The sequence below is a fragment of the Plecotus auritus genome (genome assembly GCF_963455305.1).
Source record: "Plecotus auritus genome assembly, chromosome: 7".
Lineage (NCBI taxonomy): Eukaryota > Metazoa > Chordata > Mammalia > Chiroptera > Vespertilionidae > Plecotus > Plecotus auritus.
In genome coordinates this window covers 25,328,997-25,355,834 of record NC_137774.1, presented here as the reverse complement: position 1 = coordinate 25,355,834, position 26,838 = coordinate 25,328,997, and the positions used below count along the sequence as shown (strand labels likewise).

Sequence of the window (26,838 nt, the reverse complement as noted above, 5' to 3'; positions counted from 1 at the left end):
ACCGCTGGTGAATGGCCCTAAGCTGACATCCCCCGAGGGCTCCCAGACTGCGAAAGGGCGCAGGCCGGGCTGAAGACCCCCCAACCCCCAGTGTATGAATGTTGTGCACCGGTCCTCTAGTAGAAATAAAGTTGCTAGATATTCTATTCTTTTCAGAAAAAAATTTTTTTAGAGCAATCAAAGGATTACATTTTATCAAGAAAATAGCTCAATAAAGAACAAAATGATAAAAATATTGATTTTAAATGTTTTTTTAAAAGAAATTCAATAAAGACAACCTAAAACAGCATTTGAAAGCAGAACTCATGTTGCTCAACATTACCAAGCAGAAGGAATAGGACAAAAATAAAAGAGGCTGTCACAGGAAAACCAGCTTATTACAAAGATTAGGTTTTAGAAAATTCTATACATATATATAATGTATAATATAATACAAATATTTTTCCATCTTTAATTTCCAATGCACATTCATTCACATTTGACTGGTAGTACATAAACATTCTTTTATGATAGGACATCTTTGTTATCCTGATTATACAAAAACAGATACAAAATAGTGTTAAGACTTTCTTGCCTGAAATTGCAAAACTAAATGTGCATATATTTAAATCCTTTTCCCTTTCCATCCTTTTGACTGAAATTTATTCATATCTGTCCTTATATTTCCCTCTTGTGAAAGGCATCACTATCCAGTCACCCAGGCCAAATCTTCTCTTTCACCATACCCCACCTCAATTACCATATGCTAACAAGACATTTTCCTAAATCTCTCTGGAATTGATCTCTTCTCCACCAGAGTTCCCTTTTGCAAGTCCATTTCTTCATAAATCTGACATGTGAGATTTTAATTGGTGTACCGCAGTTTTCTCTTCTTCGGTCAGTGGTGACAGCTAGAAAACAAATGACAAAGTCTTTTTTTCAAAAACCTTTAAAGGCTTCAACTATAATTTTAATAAAAAGACCTTTAAAGACTGTTAATTAACTTCTCTTAAAAATATATATATATTTTTTTATTTCAGAGAGGAAGGGAGAGGGAGAGAGAGATAGAAACATCAAAGATGAGAAAGAATCATTGATCATCTGCCTCCTGTATGTCCAACACTGGGAATCAAGCCCACAACCCAACCCGGGCATGTGCCCTGACTGGGAATCGAACCATAACCTCCTTGTTCATAGGTCGATGCTCAATCACTGAGCCATACCAACCAGGCTAGTTAGCTTCTTTATCACAACAATAAATGTTTCCATAAGCTCATGCCATGTATATGATACAAATTTCGGAAAGCAGGAGAAAAAATATATTATTTGGCTACCTATATACAAAGTACTTTGATGTTTGAGCTTCCAAAGAACTTGCAATTAAGTTGAAGAAACAGCCCTAGCTGGTTTGGCTCAGTGGATAGAGCTTCAGCCTGCAACTGAAGGGTACCGGGTTCGATTTCAGTCAAGGGCACATGCCCAGGTTGGAGGCTCAATACCCAGTAGGGGGCATGCAAGAGGCAGCTGATCAATGATTCTCTCATCATTGATGTTTCTATCTCTCTCTCCCTCTCCCTTCCTCTCTGAAATCAATAAAAATATATTTAAAAAAAATTTTTTGAAAGTTTAATAAGCAAGACCAAGAAATCAAACAATTTAAGGACTATAATTGGATAGAACCAAAGAAGTCAAGTCTGAATGCTATATGGAAAAGTATTTTGATAAAGTAAACAAAAATAATCTGGAAGTTTCCTCAGAAGTAGAAACTTGGGCTAAATTTTGAAGGATAATTAAGATGCTTTTAGCTGCAAGTAAAAGAAACACATTTCAAAATGGATAAATAATACAAGTTATTATCACTGCAAAATAAATACAGAAGTAGGACAGACTTCAGGGCTGGTCTATTCATCAGATAAGGACTCAGTTTTTCCCATCTCACAGCTCTGATATTCTTGATGGTAGCTTTACCTTTAAAAATGTTTATTAAAAAAAAATTTTTTTTACCCTGGCCGGTTTGGCTCAGTGGATAGAGCATCAGCTTGCGGACTGAAGGGTCCCAGGTTAAATTCCAGTCAAGGGTACATGCCCAGGTTATAGGCTCTATCCCCAGTAGGGTGCGTGCAGGAGGCAGCCAGCCGATCAGTGATTCTCTCTCATCATTGATATTCTCTCTCATCATTGATATTTCTTTCTCTCTCTCCCTCTTCTTTCCTCTCTGAAATCAATAAAAATATTTTTTTTAAAAAAAGAAAAGAAAGCCGAAACCGGTTTGGCTCAGTGGATAGAGCGTCGGCCTGCGGACTGAAAGGTCCCGGGTTCGATTCCGGTCAAGGGCATGTACCTTGGTTGCGGGCACATCCCCAGTGGGAGGTGTGCAGGAGGCAGCTGATCGATGTTTCTCTCTCATCGATGTTTCTAGCTCTCTATCCCTCTCCCTTCCTCTCTGTGAAATATCAATAAAATATATTTTAAAAAAAAAAAAAAAAAAGAAAAGAAAAGTTTTCTCTTGCCAAGGCTCTCTCATTAGTGAGGAAACTCTTCCTCATTTCCCACTTCCAGACTCCCCCTTCACATGTCAGTTGGGTTACAAACCCATTCCTGAATTAAGTTTAGTTACAGAAAAATCCATTCCCGTTGCCAATCAGGCACACACTGAAGCTGAGGATAGTGCCAGCTTTATTTACCTCAAGGATGAGGCTGTGAGGGACAGCACACATCTCAAGAAAATCGGTACTCTGTAAGGCAGGAAGGAAGAACATAGATGCTGAGAAAACAACCAGCGAACAGTATCCAACATGTCAATTGAAAGCATTACCTCCAGGTCTGTTTGCTTTTGTAGTTCTTGTATCATGGTCATTGTCTTGTTGAAAGTAGCACAAATGCGGCTCTTAGTCTCTTTCTGCTTGTCAGCAATTGGCTTAAAGCGTGCATGCAAAGTTTGATATCGAGACTTTATTGCTGACAATTCCTGTAAGAGTGTAACTGGATTTTTCTATATCAGGAAAAAAATTAATATATATTAAATTGTGGAAATGAAAAATTAAGCTTCTTTTAATAATTAAAATTTATACAACACATTTTACCATCCATTTAATCAAACACTGTATTTTATTATACAACTGTGTGACAAGGATGGAAAAGGGGAAGAAAGAAGTAAGACCAAGATTCTATTCTCAAGAAATTTAAAGCCTAGGTGCAGAAGTTACAGCATAGGGAATATAGTCAATAATCCTATATAATAAAAATGTAATATGCAAATGGTCATAACGACCGACTGTGTAATGACCCATCACGGATCAGCAGGAGGGTGGGGCAGTGAGCTACAAACGGGCGGAGAGCTACAGGAGGGGGCAGGGCAGCAAGCTATGACGGGGGTGGAGGGGTGGAGGGAGATACAGGAGGGCAGGGCAGTGGGCGGAGAGCTACTGGAGGGCGGCAGCGAGCTACTGGCAATCTACTGGCGCACGGATTAGTGCGCAGGGCTACTAATAGTGTAACACATATGGTGTCAGGTGGGTACAAGAATTATCGGGGGGAATCACTTCGTAAATTATATAATTGTCTAATCACTATGCTATAAACTTGAAACTAATATAAAATAATACTGAAATGTCAACTATAGTAAAAAAATAAATTTAAAAAGCCTATGTACAGAAATAGCTCACAAAAAAAGCAACATTAAACAGCAAATAAGGTCACAACAATGAATTACATAGTATTTCTAAAATACAATTCTAAATACTATTCAGAAGATGATTAAAGGAACTATATTAATTTGTTGTTAAAGAATAAGACAACTTGAAGCCACTTATAAATTATTAAACATACTGCAATGGGGCTTAAGTATGTATAAATACTAATTCATTGACTTCACTATATAAAATTCATGTCAGCTCAAGCAACTGTATTTATACATTACATTGGTTTTTCAAATTCTTTTTAAAATATAGCCACTATTTCATAAAAGACATTTCATTTCAACGGGTCCTTTCTGCCAGTTTGCAATAACTTTCATTCCTTGATGGTTCATTAGCAAACCCTCTAATACTAGGTATTCCAAACTTCCTTCACTCCCTCCAATTTCCATCTACTTCTTCCTGCCATAAGACCTCACCATCTATTTTACCGAGAAGGCAGAAAACATCTAGTAGAAACTCCACCTTCCTGGTTTTTCATCCCAAAATTAAAATATCTATGGTTATTCCCCTCCATATTCAGCCCTCTAACACTACCACTATTATTGTTGCTTCCTCTCCATATTCTCCATAACTTAAATTTCCTATTATTTCAATAACTTTTCAATACCCTTTATAGAGACTTCAAATATATATAGATCTTCCTAATACTGAGGAAAAATTAACTCCTCTTGACTCTGTTGTCACTTCAAAACCAGCATCATTTTTCTCATTCCATTTACCACCAACCTTTTAGGTCCCATAATATACTAGTACTTCCTCAGTTCAACATACCCTTAGACGATTATTCTTTGCCAAATTATTTTAAGCAATTTAAAGGCCAGGCTTACCCCATCAATATAATTTTGATAAACCTCTTCTTGCCTCTCCTTATTTCCTCCTGGTTTCAATCTTTCTTTTTTTTAATATTTTTAATTTATTTCAAAGAGAAAAAGGGATGTGGGGAGCAGAAACATCAATGATGAGAATCATGGATCGGCTGCCTCCTGCACTAACCCCCTACTGGGGATTGAGTCCACAACCCGAGCATGTGCCCTGATTGGGAATTGAACCATAACCTCCTGGTTCATGGGTCAATGCTCAACCACTGAGCCACGCTAGTCAGGCAGTTCCAGTCTTCTTAATGTGAACTCTTGACTTTCATAAAACTGTACTATTGTGGTTATCTTCCTACTCTCCAAATATCTCCTTCACAGACCCTACATCATGGCTATAGGCAGAGGCTCACTTTGTGGTCCTCTCCTTCCCTCTTCCTTAGAGATTTCTCTCTAAGCTTTTGATGATGGAAATGGTAAATAAAGATGATTCCAACAGGAAAAAATAAGAACAAAAAATATAACTTAAAGACTGATAAAATAATTCTGCAGAAAGTGATCAAGACCTATGGCATGGCCATTACAAGTAGGAAAGGAACAGAAGATAAACACCATGAAAAAAGAATACTTAGTAGTATGTTTGATATGGTCAAAGAAATAATAAATAACACTAAATATATATTAAGATGCCTTTAGGGGTATCTACTCAGTATACACCGCCAGCGACAGTGAGACTTGTCCTCTCACCCTTAGGGGTAGATTTCCTACCATGTTTCTAGATACTGAACATTGTATTGGATAAAAGATCTCCAGTAGAAAAACTGGAAAAATACAGTAAAAAATATCCTAAAAAGTAGGGGAGAGGGACATAAAATGAAAATAGGAAAGAAAAGATAAGAAGAATAGAGGATAGAGTCAGGAAGTCCAATAGCTCACTAATAGGAAAGGCCATAAAAGAGTATTTATTTTCTTATTAATATACTAGGTAAGAAAAGTTATAAAACTTCAGATCCATACGTTTTCAGATTAAAAGCATCCCACCAAGTAACAGCACAATTAATGAAAACACCTATACTGGAACCATAAAATAAATTTTACAGCATAGACAAAATATTCAAGAAGATGGGGGGTGAGGGGAGGATAGAATAAAGAAGAAGACATACACAAAGGATCAGAAATTAAAATGGCATCTATTTCTCAATAGGAACACCGGAAACTAGAAAACCACAAAGCAATTATATTAAAATCAAGAGAAAATAATCTCCAATCTAGAATTTCATACTCAACCAAACCATCTATCAACTAAAAGGTTAAATAAGGCTTTAATAAAGATATTTCCAAATATTTGATAGCTCAAAAAGTTAACCTTTTATGTATTCTTCCTCAGAAAGCTTCTAAAGGATGTGGTTCACCACATTGAGGAAATAAACCAAGGAAGAGTGAAATATGTGATCAAAATGAGGAAAAAAACAAAGGAAATTACTAAAATGATGGTAAAGAAATCCCAGAAACACAGCCATGCAAGAGGCCAGTTGAGCAGGTCAGATTGGAGCAGGAAGATAGACAGCACAAGAAGGGACATGGAAGAAAATGGAAAAAATGAAGCTTAGGGATCATGTGATGTATCTAAAAACGTTGACAAGAGTCTTATAGTTCTGTTAGGAACGTCTGAGGCTGAATTAATGATAAATTCATAGGAAAGCTAAACAAATTTTTAAAACGAAAATAATTATTAGCTTCAGAAAAACAATTTGTGTAAGAAAGGAAAAGCAAATATAGTATACTATGACTTAGATAATATTGTGGTCTGAATGTGTCTCTCCAAAATTCACTGGTTAGAACCTAACCCCCATGGAAATGCAATTAGGAAGTGGGACCTTTGGGAGGGATTAGTTCAGAGTAATCATGAATGGGATTAGTGCTCTGATGAAGAGAACCCAGAGAGATGTTCTTCTTCTGCCATGTGAGGATACAACCAAAAGCCTAACCTGGCCATGCTGACACCTTGATCTTGGTTTTCCAACCTCCAGAAATGTGAAAATAATTTTGTGTTGTTTACATGGTAACCACTCTGTGGTATTTTATTACAGCAGCTCAAAAGTTCAAGCAAATATACACCAAGTGGCCAGATTATTATGACCACCCCATCAGTACTTCGTTGGGCCACCTTTTGCCTTCAATACTGCGGCGATTCTTCTTGGCATTGACTCCACGAGATGTTGAAAGGTGATGCGAGGAATCTGACACCATGCCTGATGAATAGTACTGTCCAGTTCTGTGAGATTTGATGGTTGTGGAACCAGCTGCCTGATGGCTCTTTTAACTTCGTCCCACAAATGCTCAATTGGATTGAGATCTGGTGATTGTGGGGGCCACCTAAGCAAGGTAAAGTCTCCCTCATGTTCTTGAAACCACTCCTGCACAATACGAACACCGTGGCATGGCACATTGTCTTGTTGGAAGAAGCCATCTCCATTGGGATACGCCATCAACATGATAGGATGAACTTGATCAGCAACGATACTTAGGTATGTTGTGCTATTCAGACGTTGTTCCACACAAATTAAAGGGCCCAAATCATGCCAGGAAAACATGCCCCAAACCATAACACTTCCCCCCACCAGCTTGAAGGGTTGTACACCAACAATCATCCCACGTTCAAAGGCTGTTAAATCGCATTGCTTACCCACTATCTTCAGAAAAAAAATCACTTCTACTGTCGTGGTAAACAACCTGCTTCCCTATTTATAATAGTCTGGCCCTCTAGCAACTTCAGCATGGGATTATAGCTAATTTGCCTACAAACGTCAGGTGGTCATAATAATCTGGCCACTCAGTGTATATACAACCATGTACATAGCAGCATTATTCACAATATCCAAAACATGGAAGCAACCCAAGTGTCCATTGACAGATGAATGGATAAACAAAATGTGGTATATACAGACAATGGAATATTATTCAGCCTTAAAAAGGAAGGAAATTCTGATACATGAACATTGAGGACATTATGCTAAGTGAAATAAGCCAGTCACCATATGTAACACCTTAATCAATAAAGAAATTAAAAAAAAAAGAAATAAGCCAGTCACAAAAGGACAAATATTGTATGAGTCCACTTTAATGTACCTAGAGTAGTCAAGTTCAAACTAATGAAGTTCAGAGGTTGCCAGGAGTTAGAAGGGGAGGTGGGGGAATGGGGAGTTGTTTAATGGGTACAGAGTTTTCAGTTTGGAAAGATGAAAAAGTTCTGGAGATGGATGGTGGTGAAGGTTGCACAATGTGAATGTACCTAATACCACTGAATTATGCACTTAAAAATGGTTAAAATGATAAACTTTTTTAAAATATTTTTTTTATAGATTTCAGAGAGGAAGGGAGAGAGAGAGATAGAAACATCAATGATGAGACGGCTGCCTCCTGCACACCCCCTATTGGGGATCGAGCCCACAACCCGGGCATATGTCCTTGACTGGAATTGAACCTGGGACCCTTCAATCCGCAGGCCTATGCTTTATCCACTGAGCCAAACCAGCTAGAACTAACATGATAAATTTTATGTTATGCATATTTTACCACCAAATAAGAAAAAAAATCTAATAATGTAAAATGGTGTAACTGCTTTGGAAAATACTTTGGCAGTTCCTCAAAATATTAAACACAGAGTTACCATATGGTCAGCAATTCCACTCTTACTGGTAGGTATATCCAAGAGAAATGAAAGCAAATGTCCACACAAAAATCTGTACATTAGTGTTTAGAGTAGCATTTAGCCAAAAGAAGGAAATAACCAAAATGTCTATCAACTAATGAATAAATAAGAAAATGTGATACAGCCATACAATGAAATATTTTCAGCTACAAAAAGGAATAAAGTACTGATTCATACTGCAACATGGGAACCTTTAAAACATGTAAGTGAAAGAATCCACATATAAAAGCCACATATTATATGATTCCATTTACATGAGATATTCAGACAGCAAATCAATAGAGATAGAAAGTAGGTTAGTGGTTACTGGGAGCTAGCAGGGGTTGGGGTTGGGGAGTGACTGCTAATGGCTATGGGTTTCTTTTTGAGGTAATGAAAATGTTCAAAAATTGATTTTTGTGATGGCTGCACAACTCTGTGAATGTACTAAAAAACACTCAATTGTATACTTTAGAAGGGTGAATTTTATGGTATGTGAATTATAGCTAATAAAGTTGTTTTTAAAACAAGTTGTAGAAGAGAAAACCAGAAGTAGCACAAAAATGAGAGCTGGAAAGTGGAGGAGAAATGGGAGTACCACATGAAATGCCTTCCACATAGTACTTGAAAGACACTGGCTCAGATGAGTCCTTTGGCCAGTCATTAAGTGGTACCACGGCAGCGGAATTGGTTGGTTGTTCTTTATTTAGACAGAGGAAAAAGAGAGAGACAACTAAGTCAGTTAAGAAACTAGAACAGTGCTAAAACCGGTTTGGCTCAGTGGATAGAGCGTCGGCCTGCGGACTGAGGGGTGCCAGGTTCGATTCCGGTTAAGGGCACGTAACTTGGTTGCGGGCACATCCCCAGTGGGAGGTGTGCAGGAGGCAGCTGATCGATGTTTCTCTCTCATCGATGTTTCTAACTCTCTATCCCTCTCCCTTCCTCTCTGTAAAAAAATCAATAAAATATATTTAAAAAAACAAAAAAAGGAACTAGAACAGTTCTAGTAAGGAGCTAAAATGTTCAGTGAAAACTAAATAATCACAATGCTTTCCCAACTGTATAAAATGTTGCTTTAAGTTGTGCTTCCACTCAATCAAAAAAAATGTTAATTGTATCAAGTTTTTTGAAAAGCTGTAAAATATGATATTTCTTGATAAGTGCTATCGAAGATAAACATTAATGATTCAATGATAAATTAATGTTAACAACAATGCTTAAAAACTCTTTGCTTTCTTCTCCATGGGCATGTGTACAAGTAGTCATGGCATATAAACAGAGTTAATATTTCTAAATCAACCTAAACTTAGAATAACTAAGCACATGTTTATGTAAAAATCACAGTTCATATAATGAATTGAACAGTATATTATCAACTTCTTTCATAGACTATCATTATCACCAGGATTGCTCCCTTCTTATTTAAGGACTAGAGGCCCGGTGCACAAAATTCATGCACAGATGGGGTCCCTAGGCCTGGCTGGTGATCAGGGCCTATTAGGGTTGTCTCACCCAGTCCCAATTGGGGCTTGGCTGGCCGGGGCCTGCTGGCTGTCGGCCGGGGCCTGCTGGACAGGGCCTGCTAGATGTGGGGAGGGACCGCAGGAGGTTTGCCCAAGGGGGGGAGGGATCGGGGGAGGTTGGCTGGCCGTGGGAGGTTGGCTATGGGAGCACACTAATCACCAGGGAGCAGCTCCTGCGTTGAGCATCTGCCCCCTGGTGGTCAGTGTGCATCACAGCAACTGGTTGACCGGTCGTTCTAGTCGTTCAGTTGTAACATTCACTTAGGCTTTTATATAGATAGATAGATTTTCCTAGAGGTATCTATATTCTCTCACAATGTCAAAGGCTTCCACAATGGTTTATATCTCCTGACTCAATAATTCTTGTATAAGGGTTAAAAAAATAAAATAGCCACAAATTTCCTTGACCATGGATATAATAATATGCTGTGACCAAGTTTCCAACATAAAAAGATTTTAAGATTCTATGAATTCAGTACTTAATACTGTAATTTTTATAATCACTACTATTAGAAATACTATCAGAAAATCTTTTGATAAAATATTCTGTTAAAAATACATTGATTTTGCAGATTACCTCGCCTGCTGAATCAGGATGATTAGTCTTGATTTCATATTCCAGCCTGTACTGAATGTAATCCAGATCAGAGTCAGCTTTCTGGAACTAAAAATCAGCATAAATCATTATTCTGTGAACCAAAAGGCATATTAATAAACATGATACTGCAACTCTTTATATTTTTTGGTATTTTAATAATGTGATATATAACTCATTTTGAAAATATGGAAATAAAAAAGTATAAAAAAACTCCATGGTCTATAATACCCAGGCTATATTAAAAATTTCTTAAACTAGTTAACATTTTGAAAATCATTTCTCTCTGCATGTCTCTTAGATTTTGAGCCAAAATTAAAATACCAAGAAGCCACCACCATCATATATTAATACAATAACTAACAATGTCTTCAAGAACTCCCTAGGGCAGCCGTGGGCAAACTACGGCCTGCGGGCCGGATCCGACCCGTTCGGCTGTTCTATCCGGCCCACGGAGCCGAAAGAGCGGAGGGTTCTCTTGCTCTCCCCTCCGCTCCTTTACTTTGAATTTATATTAGTTCACACAAACACTCCATCCATGCTTTTGTTCCGGCCCTCCGGTCCAGTTTAAGAACCCATTGTGGCCCTCGAGTCAAAAAGTTTGCCCACCCCTGCCCTAGGGTCACCCTCGTCAGTTAGGCAGTGGTTTTTCCTCTCTCGTAGGAAATGAGGTTTCAAGTTAAAACACAGAACAAATTTATTTTCAGGGATTCTCTCAGTTTCCATTATCTGCAACCCTATTACCCAAAGAACTACAGATAAATGCTATACAGACCAAAATTAGAGAGCTTAGAGTCACAAATTATACAAGGAAAACTACATATACCACAAAAGTAGCCATCTGAATAGACCCAATTTATTGAATGTAGGTCCTAGAATCGAACCATCATCTGTAGTACACCTCTAAGGGAGAAAAAAAAGGGGGAAAGCTGCCACAGACCTAAATATGTGTGTGTACATATAGAAAAGCTGGAAAGGATATCTAACAGAAAAAGTGGTTTAGTGCTCACTTCAGCAGCACATATACTAACATTGGAACGATAGAGAGAAGATTTAGCATGGCCCCGGTGCAAAGAAGACACGCAAATTTGTGAAGCATTCCATATTTTTTAAAAAAGAAAAAGTGGTTTATGTCTGAATGTGTTTAATTTATAAATTATTAACTTTTCAAAATTCCGCATCTTTTATATGATCTTAAAGCAGGTACTGCCTTTAATTTACCAAGGAAACATCCATGAGCTTACTATGGAAGGCAAAACATGATTTCCACAAGGAAATTGCCTAGCCTACAGTGTAGGAAACTGCTTTGGGGATAGAGTTTGGACCTTATTATGAACTTAAGCTCTGAACTAAAGATTGGTTCTTGAAATTTCGAACCCTTAGTGGAAAGAGTAAAAGCCCAAAAATCCCACTGTAAAGTAGTTCTCAGGTCTAATGAGAAACAGTCTACAGATATTTTCTTTACACAAAAGGTAGACTAAGGACTCTACTTTGGAATATAGAGTAAGATAAAATGGCTCTCAGAAGTTCAAATGCTTCTAAGATCAGGAACTGTCATCATTGAACAAAATTTCAGAAAGAGATATACTAAAACTTCCATCACTAATTTCTCTCATCATTGACCTAAACTTGAATGGAAAATTTTGCAATTACCAAAGTTCTATCTTTATAAACAAAAATTTCTCGAGTGGAAATAAAAGGAGAGAGAAAGCCAGTTTTTGCTTTTAAATGTTTTCCAAAATCTCTTAACAGCAAAGGAGTTGCTATGAGCCAAAAAAAAAAAAAACAACCCACAAATGTAGACATTGTTAATTTTTACAAATTTTAAAGTGTTTCCCAAAAAATAGAGGCTTTTTGTAATCTTTGTCCTACCCTATATAAGCAGCTGGCTTATGGGGGGCTGCAGAACAGATTTTTGTGGATGACCTGCAGGTCTCCCATACTGCCAGCAGTATTGGAATAAACGCTCATATATGATTCAACCCTGTCTCTGCACTTAATTGGCTCAAGTAGTGACAGGCAGCAGGGACCCATTGATTGTCCGATTACAAGGGCACATGCCTGGATCCCCAGTATGTGGCATGCAGGAGGCAGCTGATCAATGATTCTCTCTCATCATTGATGTTTCTATCTCTCACCCTCTCCCTTCTCTCTGAAATCAATAAAAATATATATATTTTAAAAATCAAAAAAACAAAAATAGAGGTTTTTCATGTCTTATATACCGGTACTTGTTAGATTAGATGCCAAAAGTAAATCTGTATAGTGGAAAATACATTCAATAACATCATGGTAGAAGCTTAAAATTGGTCAAGATGAAACTATTTACACCAGGAAAATTGGCAAATGCTAAAAGTCTGGGCTTTCTACTTTCAAAAGGTTTTTGTTTTTATTTTTGTTTTTTTAATTCTCATGCCCTTTTTAAGTAATGTGTACACAGTTCCAGTTGGAAAAAAAATGAGAAAATAAATAGAATTATAAACAGACTTTAAAACACAGAAAACTCAAAAAGTTAAAAGTAGAATTACCGTATGATTCAGCAATTCTATTTCTAGCTATATACCCAAAAGAATTGAAAGCAGGGACACAAACAGATATTTGTATACTTGTTTGTAGAAGCATTACTCATAATAGACAAAAAGTGGAAGCAACTCAAGCATCCATTAATAGATGAATAGACAAAATATGGCACATAAATACAATGGGGCATGCCTTAAGCAGCTGATCAATCATTCTCTCTCATCATTGATACTTCTATCTCTCTCTCCCTCTCCCGCCCTCTCTGAAATCAAAAAAACATATTTCAAAAATAAAAAAGCTTATCTAAATTCATGAAAAAAAAATTGAAAGAGGCCTCAGGGAATGAAATGAAGTTTAAATGTCTGAGCAGGAACTATCTAGGAAAAGTTTTTAAACTACTAAAGTCAGTATTCCTGGGTCATCCTGAATCCAAACTAGGAGATAAATTAAATCACTAAAGAAATCGGTTTTCCTCAAGATTTTAGTTCTATCTCAGAGTAAATCGGGATTTCTTTTGTTAATCGGGATTTCTAAGTCTTCATAATAAATATGCTATCTATATATATAAAAGGCTAAGTGACAGACCATACTTCCGTCTGACCATCCGACCAACCGGCTGGTACATATGACACACACTGGCAATTTAAAAATAAACGTTGACTTGTGCATGCGCGAAACATATAAAGCTCTTGCTGGCGCCAATCACACACATGTGTTTCGATCTGTCATTGTTGATCATGAATTTGGTTGACACTTCTATTATACAGAAAGGGCAAATAGCGATATTAAAGTATTTCTTCTAATTAATTTCCTTTCAATGTGCACGGATTCGTGCACTGGGCCACTAGTTATATAATAAAGGAGAAATCTTTATTTATAAAGTTAACTTCTACCCCCTCCCATTCATCAAATGTAAACATTTATTTGCCTCTAGTGTCTATGTGCTGGGCTAACAGACTTTTATATATGAGACAAATACTACATCTATTTGTTCAAAGACACAGCACTCTGTACTTTTCTTCATATTAATTTTTTTGTGATTTATGGGTCTCTCCAACTTATTTATATATTTAACTTTGCTTACCACAGTTCTTCATACAATAGGTAAAAGAAGTCCTAGCTGGTAATTATTTGATCAATAAATAGACAAACATTACAATCTAAGGTATTCTACTTACAACTGTACAAAAACACATTCTGAAGGGACTTTGAGGTAGGGCTGCCACATAATATATAGGACACCCAGTTAAATTTCAACCTCAAATAAACAATGAAAAAACTAGTATAAATATCTCCCATGCACTATTTGGACATAATTATTACTAAAAATTATACATTGCTTATCTGAAATTCAAATTTAACTGGGCATCTTGTATTTTTATTTACAAACTAGAGGCCTGATACACAAAATTCGTGCAAGAGGAGGCCTTCCTTCCCCTGGCTGCCAGCACCAGTTTCCCTCTGGCACCTGGGACCCGGGCTTGCTTCCCTCCGGCCGCCTGCACCACCGGGGACCTGGGTTGACTTCTCTCTGACCACCCGCAGGCACCCGGGACCTGGGCTTCCCTCTGGCCCCAGCTCCATCCACCGTCCGGAAGGACGTCCAGCTATTTAGCATATTACCCTTTTATTATTATAGATAAGCCTAGCAACACTAAATTGAGGGATCGCAATGTTATCAAACTTAGGGCCAGAAAGAGAAGTGGCACAAAAGCATATCTTTACAGGTTTTATCCTTAGTCCCTCATTAAGAGTCAGGACAAACAATGTTTCCTTCCCTTATGAGATAGTATTTCCATATAACTAGACTATACTGCTAAGAATGGATTAGTCAACATACTTATACGTGAATTGAGTAAGTTTTGAAATTCAAACAACAGCCTAGATTAAACCAACATACTTCAAAAATGATGCCAAGAAACTCAGTGGTTTGACTAGGTGTTCTAGGCTGGGCTGAGTTTGGTAGCTCTACTTCTCACTGCAGTTCTGTATTGTCTGGTAAGACGTTGCTCCAGGTATGTCATCCTCCTTGAAACTGAAGACATATATTTTTTAATTTTTTAAAATTTATTTTTATCGATCTCAGAGAAGGGAGAGGGAGAGCTAGAAACATAAATGATGAGAAAGAATCATTGATCGCCTGCCTCCTGCATGCCCCACACTGGGGATTGAGAGCCTGCAACCTGGGCATATGCCCTCACCGGGAATCAAACCATGACCTCCTGGTTCATAAGTCGACACTCAACCACTGAGCCACACCAACTAGGCTTAGTTGAGCATTTTTAATGGCAGATATCATCAATCATAAAAACTACAGTGATAACTTTATGATAGGCTGATACAATATAATGAAAGAAAATATAGTTAAAAAATAAGTAAATCTACCCATACATGCTCAATTGATCTGCTACAAAGGAGCTAAGGTAACCCACTGGGGAAATTATACTCCTTTTAAGAAATAGTACCAAAAGAAGGGGATACCCATATGCAAAAATAAAGACCCTCCACACATATCTGATACCATATATGAAAATAAACTCAAAATGAACAGAGATCTCAATATAAAAACTAAAACTGTAAATCTTCTAGAAAAAAACTAGAAGTATTTGTGACCTTGAATTAGGAAAATATTTCTTAGAACACAGCAAGTATAAACCATCAAAGAATAAAACATATAAATTGGACTACATAAACATTTTTTTTATAATCTTCACCCAAGGATAATTTTTTTTCCATTGATTTTTAGAGAGAGTGGAAAGAACAGGGAGAAACTGAGAAAGAGAAACATAGATGTGAGAGAAACACATTGACTGGTAGCCTCCCACACCAGCCCTGACCAGGGCCTGGGATCAAGCCTGCAACCAAGATACTCCCCCTTGACCAGAATTGAACCCAGGACCCTTCAGTCCATGGGAAGACATTCCAACCACTGAGCCAAACTGTCTAGGGTTGCATCAAAAAATTTTAAGTAAGAAGAAACTGGAAACACCAATCAGAAAGGATACATGCACCCCTATATTCATAGCAGCACAATTTACAATAGCTAAAATTTGGAAACAGCCTAGGTGCCCGTCAGCAGATGACTGGATCAGAAAACTATGGTACATCTACACAATGGAATACTATGCTGCCATAAAAAAGAAGGAATTCTTACCATTTGTAGCAACCTGGATGGAATTGGAGAACATTATGCTAAGTGAAATAAGTCAGTCAATGAAAGAAAAATACCACATGATCTCACTTATTTGTGGATAATAAAAAACATTATAAACTGATGAACAAAAAGATAGATACAGAGGCAGTAAAGCATCAAACAGACTGTCAAATTACAGCGGGAAGGTTAGGGAGAGGTGGGGGAAATAAGAGATCAACCGAACGACTTATATGCATGCATATAAGAATAACCAACGGATGCAAAACATTGGGGGGTGAGGGCATGTATGGGAGTGGGGTTGGGGGGCAATGGTAAGATCTGTACACATCTAATACCATAATTTAAAAAAAGAGAAAAAAATTTTAAGTAAGAAGGCAAATAACAGAGAAAATTAAAGGATTCATAATGTAATAATAAAAAGACAAACAACTTAATTTGAAAATAGGCAAAAGATTTAACACTTCACTAAAGAAGATATATCAACTGCAAATAAGCACGTGAAAATATATTAAATATCATTAGCCATTGAGGAAATGCAAATTGAAATTATGAAATATAACTACACATCTATGAGAATGGCTAAAATGAAGAATGACAAAACAAAGTGTCGGTGAGGATGTAGAGAAACTGAAATCCTAATACATAGCTTTGGAAGAGATTTCAACAGTTTGTTTTAAGATCAAGCATATATTTAGCGTGCTGCTCAAGAGAAACAAAAACATTATGTTTACACAAAGACTTGTAATACAATCTTCATAACAATTTTATTCATAAATGGGTAAATGCTGGAAACAACCCAAAGGTGATAATCTGGTGAATGAATAAACAATTTGTGATAATTCTATACAAAGGAATATTACTCAGCGATAAAAACGGTCCAACTACTAATACATACAACATAGTCAAATCTCAAAAGCATTGTTAAATGTAAGAAACTAGACACACACACACACACATAAAACCAGACACAAAGACTGTATGCTGCATATAAGTCCATTTACATGAAATTCTAGAAAAGGCAAGTGGTTGTCAGGGAATTTGGGAGGAAGAGGTTGACTGCAAAAGGGCATAAAAAGGGCATGGTGGTTATATGACTATACACATTTGTTAAAACTCATCAAATTGTACACCTAAAATTGGTGAGTTTTATGTAAACTATATCTTAATAAAACTGATTATAAAAAAATAGTGCTGATTCACACTTTATTATATCTCAATTACAAAGAAAGAACTTTAAACCAAGCATTTTTAAGTTTTAAATTTGAGCATTTGCCACACGATGCACAGATTAAGATATAGGAAAAGTTGTCATAGGAAATATTCAACTGGCATTACTTTAATCCCTTACTAATTCATCTTAAAATTCAATTAAATAAAACCTGAGATTTGCCAGAGCCTATCAAAATCCGTTACAGAAAGAAGCAAATTACAAAGTACTACTCATTTAGATTAGCCATAACAACTTGGGCTATAAAAATTATTCTCTTAATGTGTTTCATAATGCAGTGTTTTTATTTAGTGAAAAACTTTTTTTCTAAATTATGACTTTTTAAAACACTTTTGGTAATAAAATTTTTTGTAACACAAAAAAAGTTTTCAGGAACAAAGATTTTGGTAAATTACTCACAGATATTGAAGATGTAAGGCAAGAATCAAAATTCTGGTGTGCATCCTGCTTTCAGATGCTTTGACAATACTATTGCACTGCTAGTGTCAAGTACAGTAGTGCAATAAAGTCAGAGCATTCGTTAGCAGTAAAGGTAGAAAAGGAACACAAAAGCATCTTGCAAGACTTGAAGCTTCAGTGAGAAAAGAATTTAAAGAAGAATTGCCATTTTGGACAGAAGACATGCAAAACCTAAGAACATTTATATCAATGTTAAAAATAAAAAAAAGAATCAGACTTAAACATCAAAATGAGGTTGTTTTTTATGACTAACCTATGATTAATATTGAAATATAAACATGCATATAAATAAAGGAATTTTGTAAATATGTCCTAAGTTTTACAAAGTTCAAAAATACTTCTGTTCTGCTGAGATATATTGGTTAGCTCCTCCATTGCAATTGATTAACTGCCATATAAAACAAGTCTTTTGAATAATATCAAAGAAAAGTAAAATAATGCTTCCCAATCTCTATATACCCAATCTATCTCTGGAATATGCCCTAATATGCAAATAGACCAAACAGTGGAACAACCGAACAGCCAGTCGCTATGACGTGCGCTGACCACCGGGGGTGAGCGTGGAAAATGGCAGGTGTCTGCAGCAGGCAACAGAGAGTGGAACATAGTGGCGTCGGCCACGGTGGGATGGTGGAGCAGGTGAGTGGGGCACCAGTCACTGTCATCGGGGCAAGCTTCTGGTGGTTACTGAAAATTCTTTGCTCCCACACGCCACGCACCACGGTCCTGCCTGGCGTTTGCACCTACTGCCAGTGCTGGCCCTGCTCGCACCCGCTGCCAGCGCCCGGCACTGGTCACGATCACTCAGCGCCATCAGCAGATGTTAGCAGCAGCTGCTGGACCCAATCTCCCCTGAGGGCTTCTCCACCTCCTCCTGCTCTGAGGGTGATCGGGGCAGCAGCCACTGCTCACACCCGCTGACAGCACCGGCCCTGCTCGCATCCGCTGTTGGCGTTGGCCCCAATGGCTTCGCACCATCAGCGTGTGGGAGAGGTGGCGGTGGGCACGGGGCTGCCGGCAGACAGGGGGCCAGAGGCCATGGCAGGAAGGGCTGGAAGGGGCCATGTAGGATGGGCCAAGACCTGCCCCTGTGCCCACCGCAGCCTCGTGGCCCACAGTTCCTTTCAAAGTGCACGAATTCGTGCACTGGACCCCTAGTTCAAACTATAATACAAAAAGTGCTTACCATCTTAGGGCTTTTTATCTAGTTTAGAGACTTCCAGGGAATCAACGTATCCTAAACATGACATCATTAGCCCTACCTAGCTGAATATTATGAAAGGGCATTTTCAATTTTCAGTTAACCCCTAAACATCAAAGCATCTTTCTTAAATTTAAAAATCAAAGAGGCCGGCTGGTATAGCTCAGTGGTTGAGCATCAACCTATGAACCAGTGGGTCATGGTTCCATTCTGGGTCAGGGCACATGCCCAGGATTTGGGGGCTGGATCCCCAGTAAGGGAGGGCGTGTAGGAGGCAGCCAATCAATGATTCTCTTTCATCATTGATGTTTCTATCTCTCTCTCCCTCTCTCTCTGAAATCAATAAAGAAATATATTTTTAAAAATCAAAGAGAAAATAATAATGGGATAACGGGGGGGGGGGGGGGGGGCATGGGATAAGAGAAGGGGTCTCCAAAATGTAAAGATTTAAGTATCAGGTTTCCTTGAATTCAAGCCAATTAACATCCTAACTGGTAAGAAACCATTCAAAAGTCAGATGTAAGTCCAGAAGTAGAAATAGTATCACATTATACTACCTTTTGTGCACAATCAGCGGTACCACAAAAGAAGGTCACTAGATAAATACCCCTCATTAAGTAAAGGAAAAAAGTTTAAGAACCCTACAATAAACTTATTTCCCAATTAATATTGTTGACTGATGAAAAAACACTTTCCATTATTTTCACTAACCTTCCCTTAAATGGTCCAGTTCAACTACTTAGTTGGATTGAGCCTATGAAGAAATGAACAAAATTCAGGACAGCTGGAACGTGAGTGTCTTGACCTCAAATTCTGGACCACATAAATCAGATATTAGAATATTTCAACTAAAAATCAGAGGATTACATCAAAAATTATTTACCTTTAGAATCTTAGAAACTAAACTTGTTCACAGATGTAAGGAATTCAAGAAGAAAGATCTGCTTTCTTCTCTTCCTCTTTTAAAAAGATTGTTTTAAAAAAAACACCCCATCATTCAAACATCTAAAAGTTTGAGTCTGGCTACCGCATAATTCTCTAAAACCTACTTTCAAGATGTACACTTAATCATTTTTTCCTTAAAATAAAATATGTTCAATCTATAAAAAAAAAAAGTCCTATGAGAATATTGACTCAATATATTGCAAAGTCCAGAAAAGGCTTAATTGGTACCTCAACTAAACAGCCAACTTGAGGAGAGAAAAACTGTTAAAAGCAAAAGTAGTATCATTTAGCATCTTACAATTAGGCAGAAGTGTGGATATGGAGGGAATTCAGAATGGGGGAGAAGAGCAAGACAATGTTAACATTTATGCCTGTTGATAGAATCAAACTACTAACAGTTCTTTAACATGTTTTTGTGGTTGGTTAGTTTTTTTTCAGAGAGTTAATGATAGAGATAACAAAACTTTGAACTAAAAGTTCATTATTACAGCTTTGGAAAGCTGCAGAAAATCCTTCTTCTCTGCCATTTCTCTCCCTCCCTATCTCCAGCCCCTGCCCACCCAAGAAATTTAAAACTCAAAAGACTAGAAGCAACTGAAAGTTCAAATCGAATTTTTGTATGAGGCACTACAATTCATTATTAATACATCTAACAAAACAAGTTATATCAAGGTCTCACATGTTCTGGGGGGTGGGAATAGGGGTGAGGATGGTATTCAGGATCATTACATGTGCAGATGGTAAAGTGACCCAAGACTCAGCTTGGAGAGGGCAACACAGGCAAAAAAATGATACCTAAAAAGTAATGACAGGGAAAAGCAAGGAGAGAAGGGGAGGACTGCAGGTGGAAAAGATTTTGGCTTCTCAATCTTATTTTTCTTTAACGAAAAACCGACAGGAGCTCAACGATGGGTGTGTCCTCCAAATTACTCGTTTTAAAGGAAGCCAGTCCAATCAAAAAAGCTGGTAATGCAGGTGAGAAAGAAGGACTGAAGATAAGGAACTAAAAAGAGAAGAAAAAAGCGCGGGCGATCAAGCTGGTAGTCTAGGGACGGGAGGGAGAGAATAAAGAGGACAGTGAGAGGATCCATAGAAGAAAACTAGGACAGCTCTCCAGCTTGGCGCCCTCGTGCAGGCCAAGCAGCAGCGGAGTCCTCTCCAATTATTTGCCCCCGCCCCCTACTTTCACAAATGAATGAAACTAGGCGACTTGAGAGCAGGGTGCCTTCCTGGTCCCAATTCTGCCCGCGCACCAGGAAAGGAGCTCATGGTTCAGGTGCCCATCGCTCGTTCCCCCATCTAAGGACTGCCTGCCCCCTTAGGGCCAAACAAAAAACTGGTCTAGAAGCTTTCTTGGCCTCTAGGAAGTTGAGCACGCAAGTCCAGCATCCTTGTCAGACTTTTCAGCCCGCCTTGGAGGATGCAAAACAGTTCAGCCCTGAAGGGATTTCTCTCCACCGCACTCGGTTTATCCCCACTCAAACCCACCCTCCATCCCTCTTTTCTGGAGTGTGAAAGACCTCTCCCCTTCTTAGACGTTTTGGGACCATTCCAGCCTCATCTTTTTGGTAGAAATACAAACGTCTGCACCAGCCACAGGTCCGTAAGGTGCGGAAAGGTGAGGGCAAGGAACAAAAAATCCCACTGGCCCCACACCCTCAGCATCTCCCGCCATTTCCCTCACCAGTTTCCCGGATGTAACCCTTTCTCCCCCGCCCCCCGCGGCGGTTAAAAAACCAGACGGCGGCGACTCCCTTTGGTGCAGGAGGAGGGAACTCAGGTCTAGTCCAGCCTCCGCCGGCCACGGTTTCCGGCGACTCTGAATTGCTTCTCACTTTGGTGGCCATAGGGGAAAAAATAAACTACCCAGTAGATCTCCTTCACTTTACACTCACCATCAATTCCAGCTTATCGACCTCCTCCTCCATGTTGAATAGTTGACATTCCTCAGGCCCCGGCGGCGCTTCAGGCGCAAACCATACTAGCACTGAGGGTCCCTATTGGACAGCTGTCACTCAACATCTTGCACTCATTGGCTCCTCCGCTTCACCGGCGCCCGCCCATTGGCGATTAGGCAACGCCTCTCCTCATGAAACACCTTTTCCAGTTGGGCAAAGACACAAAATGCCGCCGGAGGGTTGGTTGCTGTATACTTATATTTTTACATTGGCTGCATCCTCATCTCTACTTTCAATTTCATAGTTAGGGCTCAGCCGAGAAGACTGCGATTGGTGCAATCGGAAGAAGAGCCAACCAATTACACAAAGGCTTCCACAAAGAGCATAGGGGAAGTGACACACCTTCTTTCCTCTCCTGCTTCTCTTCCCCTTCACTCCCGCCTTCTCCTTATTCATACAAGAAGCGCCTCAGCTCTGATTGGCCGAAGCGTGTTGTCGTCTCAGCCAATCACAAGCCAGGCTGTGCTCTTACGTTACTGGGAGAACTATTCGTGGGGAGACCAAGACTACGATTGGTCCCTCCACCGTAAGGTTTTAATTTTGAATTTTTCTTCATGGCGAGAGCGAGGCCACTGCCTGGACTTCATCTAATTCCCCGGCTCTTAGACTAGTAAGTGCAGGGATATCTTTCTTTGTTACCCGGGCTCGTGTCTTCCATGGCTGGGCCTGTTCCTGCTTGTGTTCTTAATGGTTTACGGAGGTGGGGACTTTGGCTGGACTCGGAGGGGAGACGGAGCGGGGCAGAGGAGGTTGAGGCGGGTAAGAAGTGGTCCCCCTGATGCCACCCTAATCATATTTCTATTTAATTAACACTCTGAAAATTATGTTTTGGAGGAAAGTATCTGCCTTCCTTTTGCACAGTCCTTTACATCTTTGCTACTCAAAGTGTGGACCACGGACCTATGGCATCAACATCACTTGGGAGCTTGTGCACAATGCAGATTATTGGACTCCACCCAAACTTACGGAATCAATATGCATTTTAACAACATTCCTCACATACACACACGCAGTGATTCTCATGCACATTAAAGTTCGAGAATGTTAATTTCTTGACAGGTAGTATTACTATAATCCTTCATATAGTCTTACTATCATCCCACATTCAGTGAGAATGTCAATTTTAGAAGTATGCCCTGTATACTATGTTCCTAATACTGTGCTGGATTAGGGTTTAAGGAGCTGCAATTTCTTTTTTTTTTTTTAAACATTAAGCATTTCTTTTTTTTTTTTAAATATATTTTATTGATTTTTTTACAGAGAGGAAGGGAGAGGGAGAGAGAGTTAGAAACATCCATGAGAGAGAAACATCGATCAGCTGCCTCCTGCACACCCCCTACTGGGGATGTGCCCGCAACCAAAGTACATGCCCTTGACTGGAATCGAACCTGGGACCCTTCAGTCCGCAGGCTGACGCTCTATCCACTGAGCCAAACCGGTTTCGGCAGGAGCTGCAATTTCTAAAGAAAAAAAAAAAGAGCCAAGAACTTAAAAAGCAATGCTTTACAGCATAAAATGTAAAATTAAATATATGAAAGTACCAGAAATAGCCCTAAGGATGTTCAAGAAGAATCAATTGAACTGGTTGGTAATGGAAATTGATTAATGGACTGAAAGCTATTTATGGGAAAGTGTAAGAAACCTCCATAAAAATGTGTTTTAGGAATATATATGACATAAAATACATTATATTACACACAGACCTATACAGAAAGAGATAACCAACAGATAATTGGTCAATCTAAGTGAATGAGTGTTTAGTACCCTATTTTTTAAATTTTTCTCAAGGTTTTTTTAATTCTTCAAAATAAAAAGAATAGATGAAAAATAGGTTATAGCAAAAAACAAAAATAGAGGAAAACCCAGGGAAAAGATGATGAAAGCAACTGAAGTTAGAGGTCAGAAAGGGAAGGGATGATAAGGAGAAGGGACAGAATAAGTTAATCAGAGGAATATTTATGACTCATATATGAATGTATATATGTGTGTCTTATATATAATATTAGAGGCCTGGTGCACCAATTCATGCACGGGTGGAGTCCCTCTGTGTGGCCTGCGGGGATTGGGCTGAAACTGGCAGTCCAAAGCTGCCTGCTGCTCCTGCCTGCCATTCCTACTCATTCCTGCCCCTCTGTGCCTGCAGCAGGCTTGCGTCCAGTCAGTCCTGATGGTGAGCCCTGCATCTGGCGCCTTCCCAAAGGGGATGGAAGGGGGACCGGGACATGATCAGCCCTCCAGGTGGTCAGTGGAACGCCCTTGTTGGCCTGGGATCTGGATCCACGCTGCTGATGTTTGCACCGGTTGTTGGGAGCCACCTGGCGGCCGCTTTTATAATATTTCTTTTTGCTAAGCATCTAGGGATGGGAAGTGGCCGGTGCCAGAGGCTGACTTACAGGAGGCTGGCAGCGCTGGCGGGATTGTGCCAGCGGCGCCGGTTCATTGGTGCCTGGCCCGTTCTCCGGAGATTGGACCTGCAGGACTACTGAGGGAGTGAGTGGCTGCCGCCAGGCTGGTGGGCCGTCTGGACGGGTCAGTCAGCTGAGTGGCACTCCCATTGTGGGAGTGCACTGACCACCAGGGGGAAGTTCCTGCATTGAGCATCTGCCCCCTGGTGGTCAGTGCTTGTCATAGCAACCAGTCGACAGGTCATTCGGTCACTTGGGCTTTTATATATAGACTAGAGTCCCAGTGCATGAAATTCCTGCACTGGGGCGGGGGCGGGGGGGTCTCTCAGCCTGGCCTGTGCCCTCTCTCAGTCTGGGATACCTCACTCCTTACCGCCCGCCTGCTCGCTGCTCCTTACTGCTCAGCTCGATGCTCCTTAGCACTGCCGCAGAGGCGGGAGAGGCTCCTGCCACTGCCACTGCACTAGCCATCTGTGAGCCTGGCTTCTGGCTGAGCGGCGCTCCCCTGTGGGAGCACACTGACCACCAGGGGACAGCTCCCGCATTGATCAGTGCACATATTAGTGACCGGTCGTTCTGGTCATTTCGCCGTAACAGTCGCGTAGGCTTTTAGTATATAGATACTTCATATATTCTACTCTACAATGGAGTACCCTAATTTTTTCACTTATTTTTTTTTAAATTTATGTTGTGGTATAGGTTCTTTGTAATTGGCCTTAAAATCTTCTCAAAACAAGGCACGTAAAAAGGAAGGAAGAATACTTTTTGATTAAAAAAAATAATAGGAAAAATGCTTTGAGTAATCATGGAAGAATGAGCTTTAATAATTGGAATCCCACCTAACCCAGCAAAAAGAATTCGTATGTTTTTATTACCCTTTTGGAAAGGGGACATTTACGGTATATTTGTTTTTAATCCCAAGGAAAATTGCTATATACTCTTTCAATAGGATAGTTATTCTCTACACAGTAGAAAGGATATGCTTATTGATGAGAGAGAGAGAAACATCGATGTGAGAGAAAAACATCGATAGGTTGCCTCCCATATATGCCTGACTGGGGATCGAGCCCTAAACCTTTTGGTGTACGGATGACACTTCAACCAACTGAGCCACACAGGCCAAGGCTCTAGTAGTTTTAATAAAGCAATGAAAATAAAACAAATCTTAGCTTGCTGAGTCCTTTGTCCTGTTCGAGGTAGAAATTAATTATCTTTAATTTTTGGAAGAGCTGTGATTATTTTTGAATGGAATATTAATCTAAGAATTATCTTGGATTGCACCTTTCTACATTGACAGATTTGACATAGTCTCTAAATTGTCTGCATGTATTTAATTAGAAAACTATTAGAGTGAGAATGACCCAGAACCCAGGACCCCAGAACTCTCTCTCTCTTTCTCTCTCTCTCTCTCTCTCTCTCTCTCTCTCTCTCTCTCTCTCTCATACACACACACACACACACACACACCACAGAGCCAGAGGAGAAAATATGAATTAGTTCCTACACTTTTTTTTAATTGAAAAATAATCTCCACAATGGCATACATCAGCTTCTGTAGGACTCAAGCAATGTGAATGCATGGGTACTGGAACAACCACCAGGAAAGAGCTAAAAAGAGATGGCCCAGTTTCAGAATGGTGGTATTTTATTTTTCAAGCTAATAATACATTCCAAAGGTTAACTGTCAACCACTAATACAAAGCTTATCATAGTTAGGACAAACGAAAAATGGCAGTTCTCTGAATTACCTATAATCCTGACTCCCCCTTGCCAAAGGCAACACTATCCACTCTTGTAATTTTTTCTGACATTTACCTCCATCTAAATAACATACTTATAATACTGTTTCTCTCTCTCTCTTTTTTTAATTTTAGACTCTATATACATTTAGACAACTACTAATTTCTACTTTTTCTTTCTTCCCAATATACCTACATCATCATTTTGGTTGAATAAACATTCAATGTTTACACTATTAAATATTTAACAGTGGAACATATAGTATTACTATGATTACTTTTTTTTCTTGCACAAGTTTTTCCCTAACCACTTTTATATGCTTATATTTTTTAGCACTTAGTAGTAATCTGGCCCCAACTTTACAAAAGTACAGTCAAAAGTAAATGGTTAATTTTCTTTCTTCTGTTACCAACTCCACCTATTACAGTGGATGCTCAGTAAATGTTACTGGCAAAGAAAGTTAATTCTTTTGAGTCACATACCATAATCCAACTATAGCTATTTTCTCTGTTATAAAGAAAGGGGAAATCACTTAATTTAATGAAGAAAAGCAAGACAAGCAAAACAAAATTAGTAATGTAATGCCAAAACCAAGGTCTCTAGAGATAGTTTAAATATGGATTTAAATTTTTCTCTACGTTAGAGGACTTCTGGGATGCTTGTAGTGACCTATTTTCTAACCAAGGTGGTGGTTACAGAGTATGTTTAAGTTTAATTCATTGAACGATACACTTAAGATTTCTGCATTTTATATACGTACATAGTATTCTTCAAGAAAAAAAATATTTTTTTGTTAATCTTCATCTGAGGATTTTTTTTCCCATTGATTTTTAGAGACAGTGGAAGGAAGGGGGAGAGACAGAGAGAGAGAGAAACATCGATGTGAGAGACATCAATTGGTTGCCTCCCCCATGCACCTTGATCAGGGTC

General features: G+C 39.0%; 1 protein-coding gene across 1 annotated transcript; it reads right to left on the bottom strand.

The window, feature by feature from the left end:
- Positions 1-235: 235 nt before the first annotated feature.
- SKA2 (spindle and kinetochore associated complex subunit 2) lies at positions 236-22,098 on the bottom strand. The gene is made up of 4 exons (XM_080678166.1): positions 21,701-22,098; positions 10,281-10,367; positions 2,795-2,971; positions 236-890 (listed from the first exon to the last, which is right to left on the bottom strand). The coding sequence occupies exons 1-4, from the start codon at positions 21,731-21,733 to the stop codon at positions 822-824; spliced, it is 366 nt and encodes a 121-aa protein (XP_080534292.1). The 5' UTR covers positions 21,734-22,098; the 3' UTR covers positions 236-821.
- Between the last annotated feature and the right edge of the window lie 4,740 nt (positions 22,099-26,838).

Coding starts and splice junctions, on each gene's coding strand:
- SKA2 (XM_080678166.1), bottom strand. CDS start 21,733: ATGGAGGAGGAGGTCGATAAGCTGGAATTGATG. Junction 10,368..21,700: donor TCGATAAGCTGGAATTGATG/GTGAGTGTAAAG, acceptor GCTGATTTTTAG/TTCCAGAAAGCTGACTCTGA. Junction 891..2,794: donor AAAAGCAAACAGACCTGGAG/GTAATGCTTTCA, acceptor TTTGTTTTCTAG/CTGTCACCACTGACCGAAGA.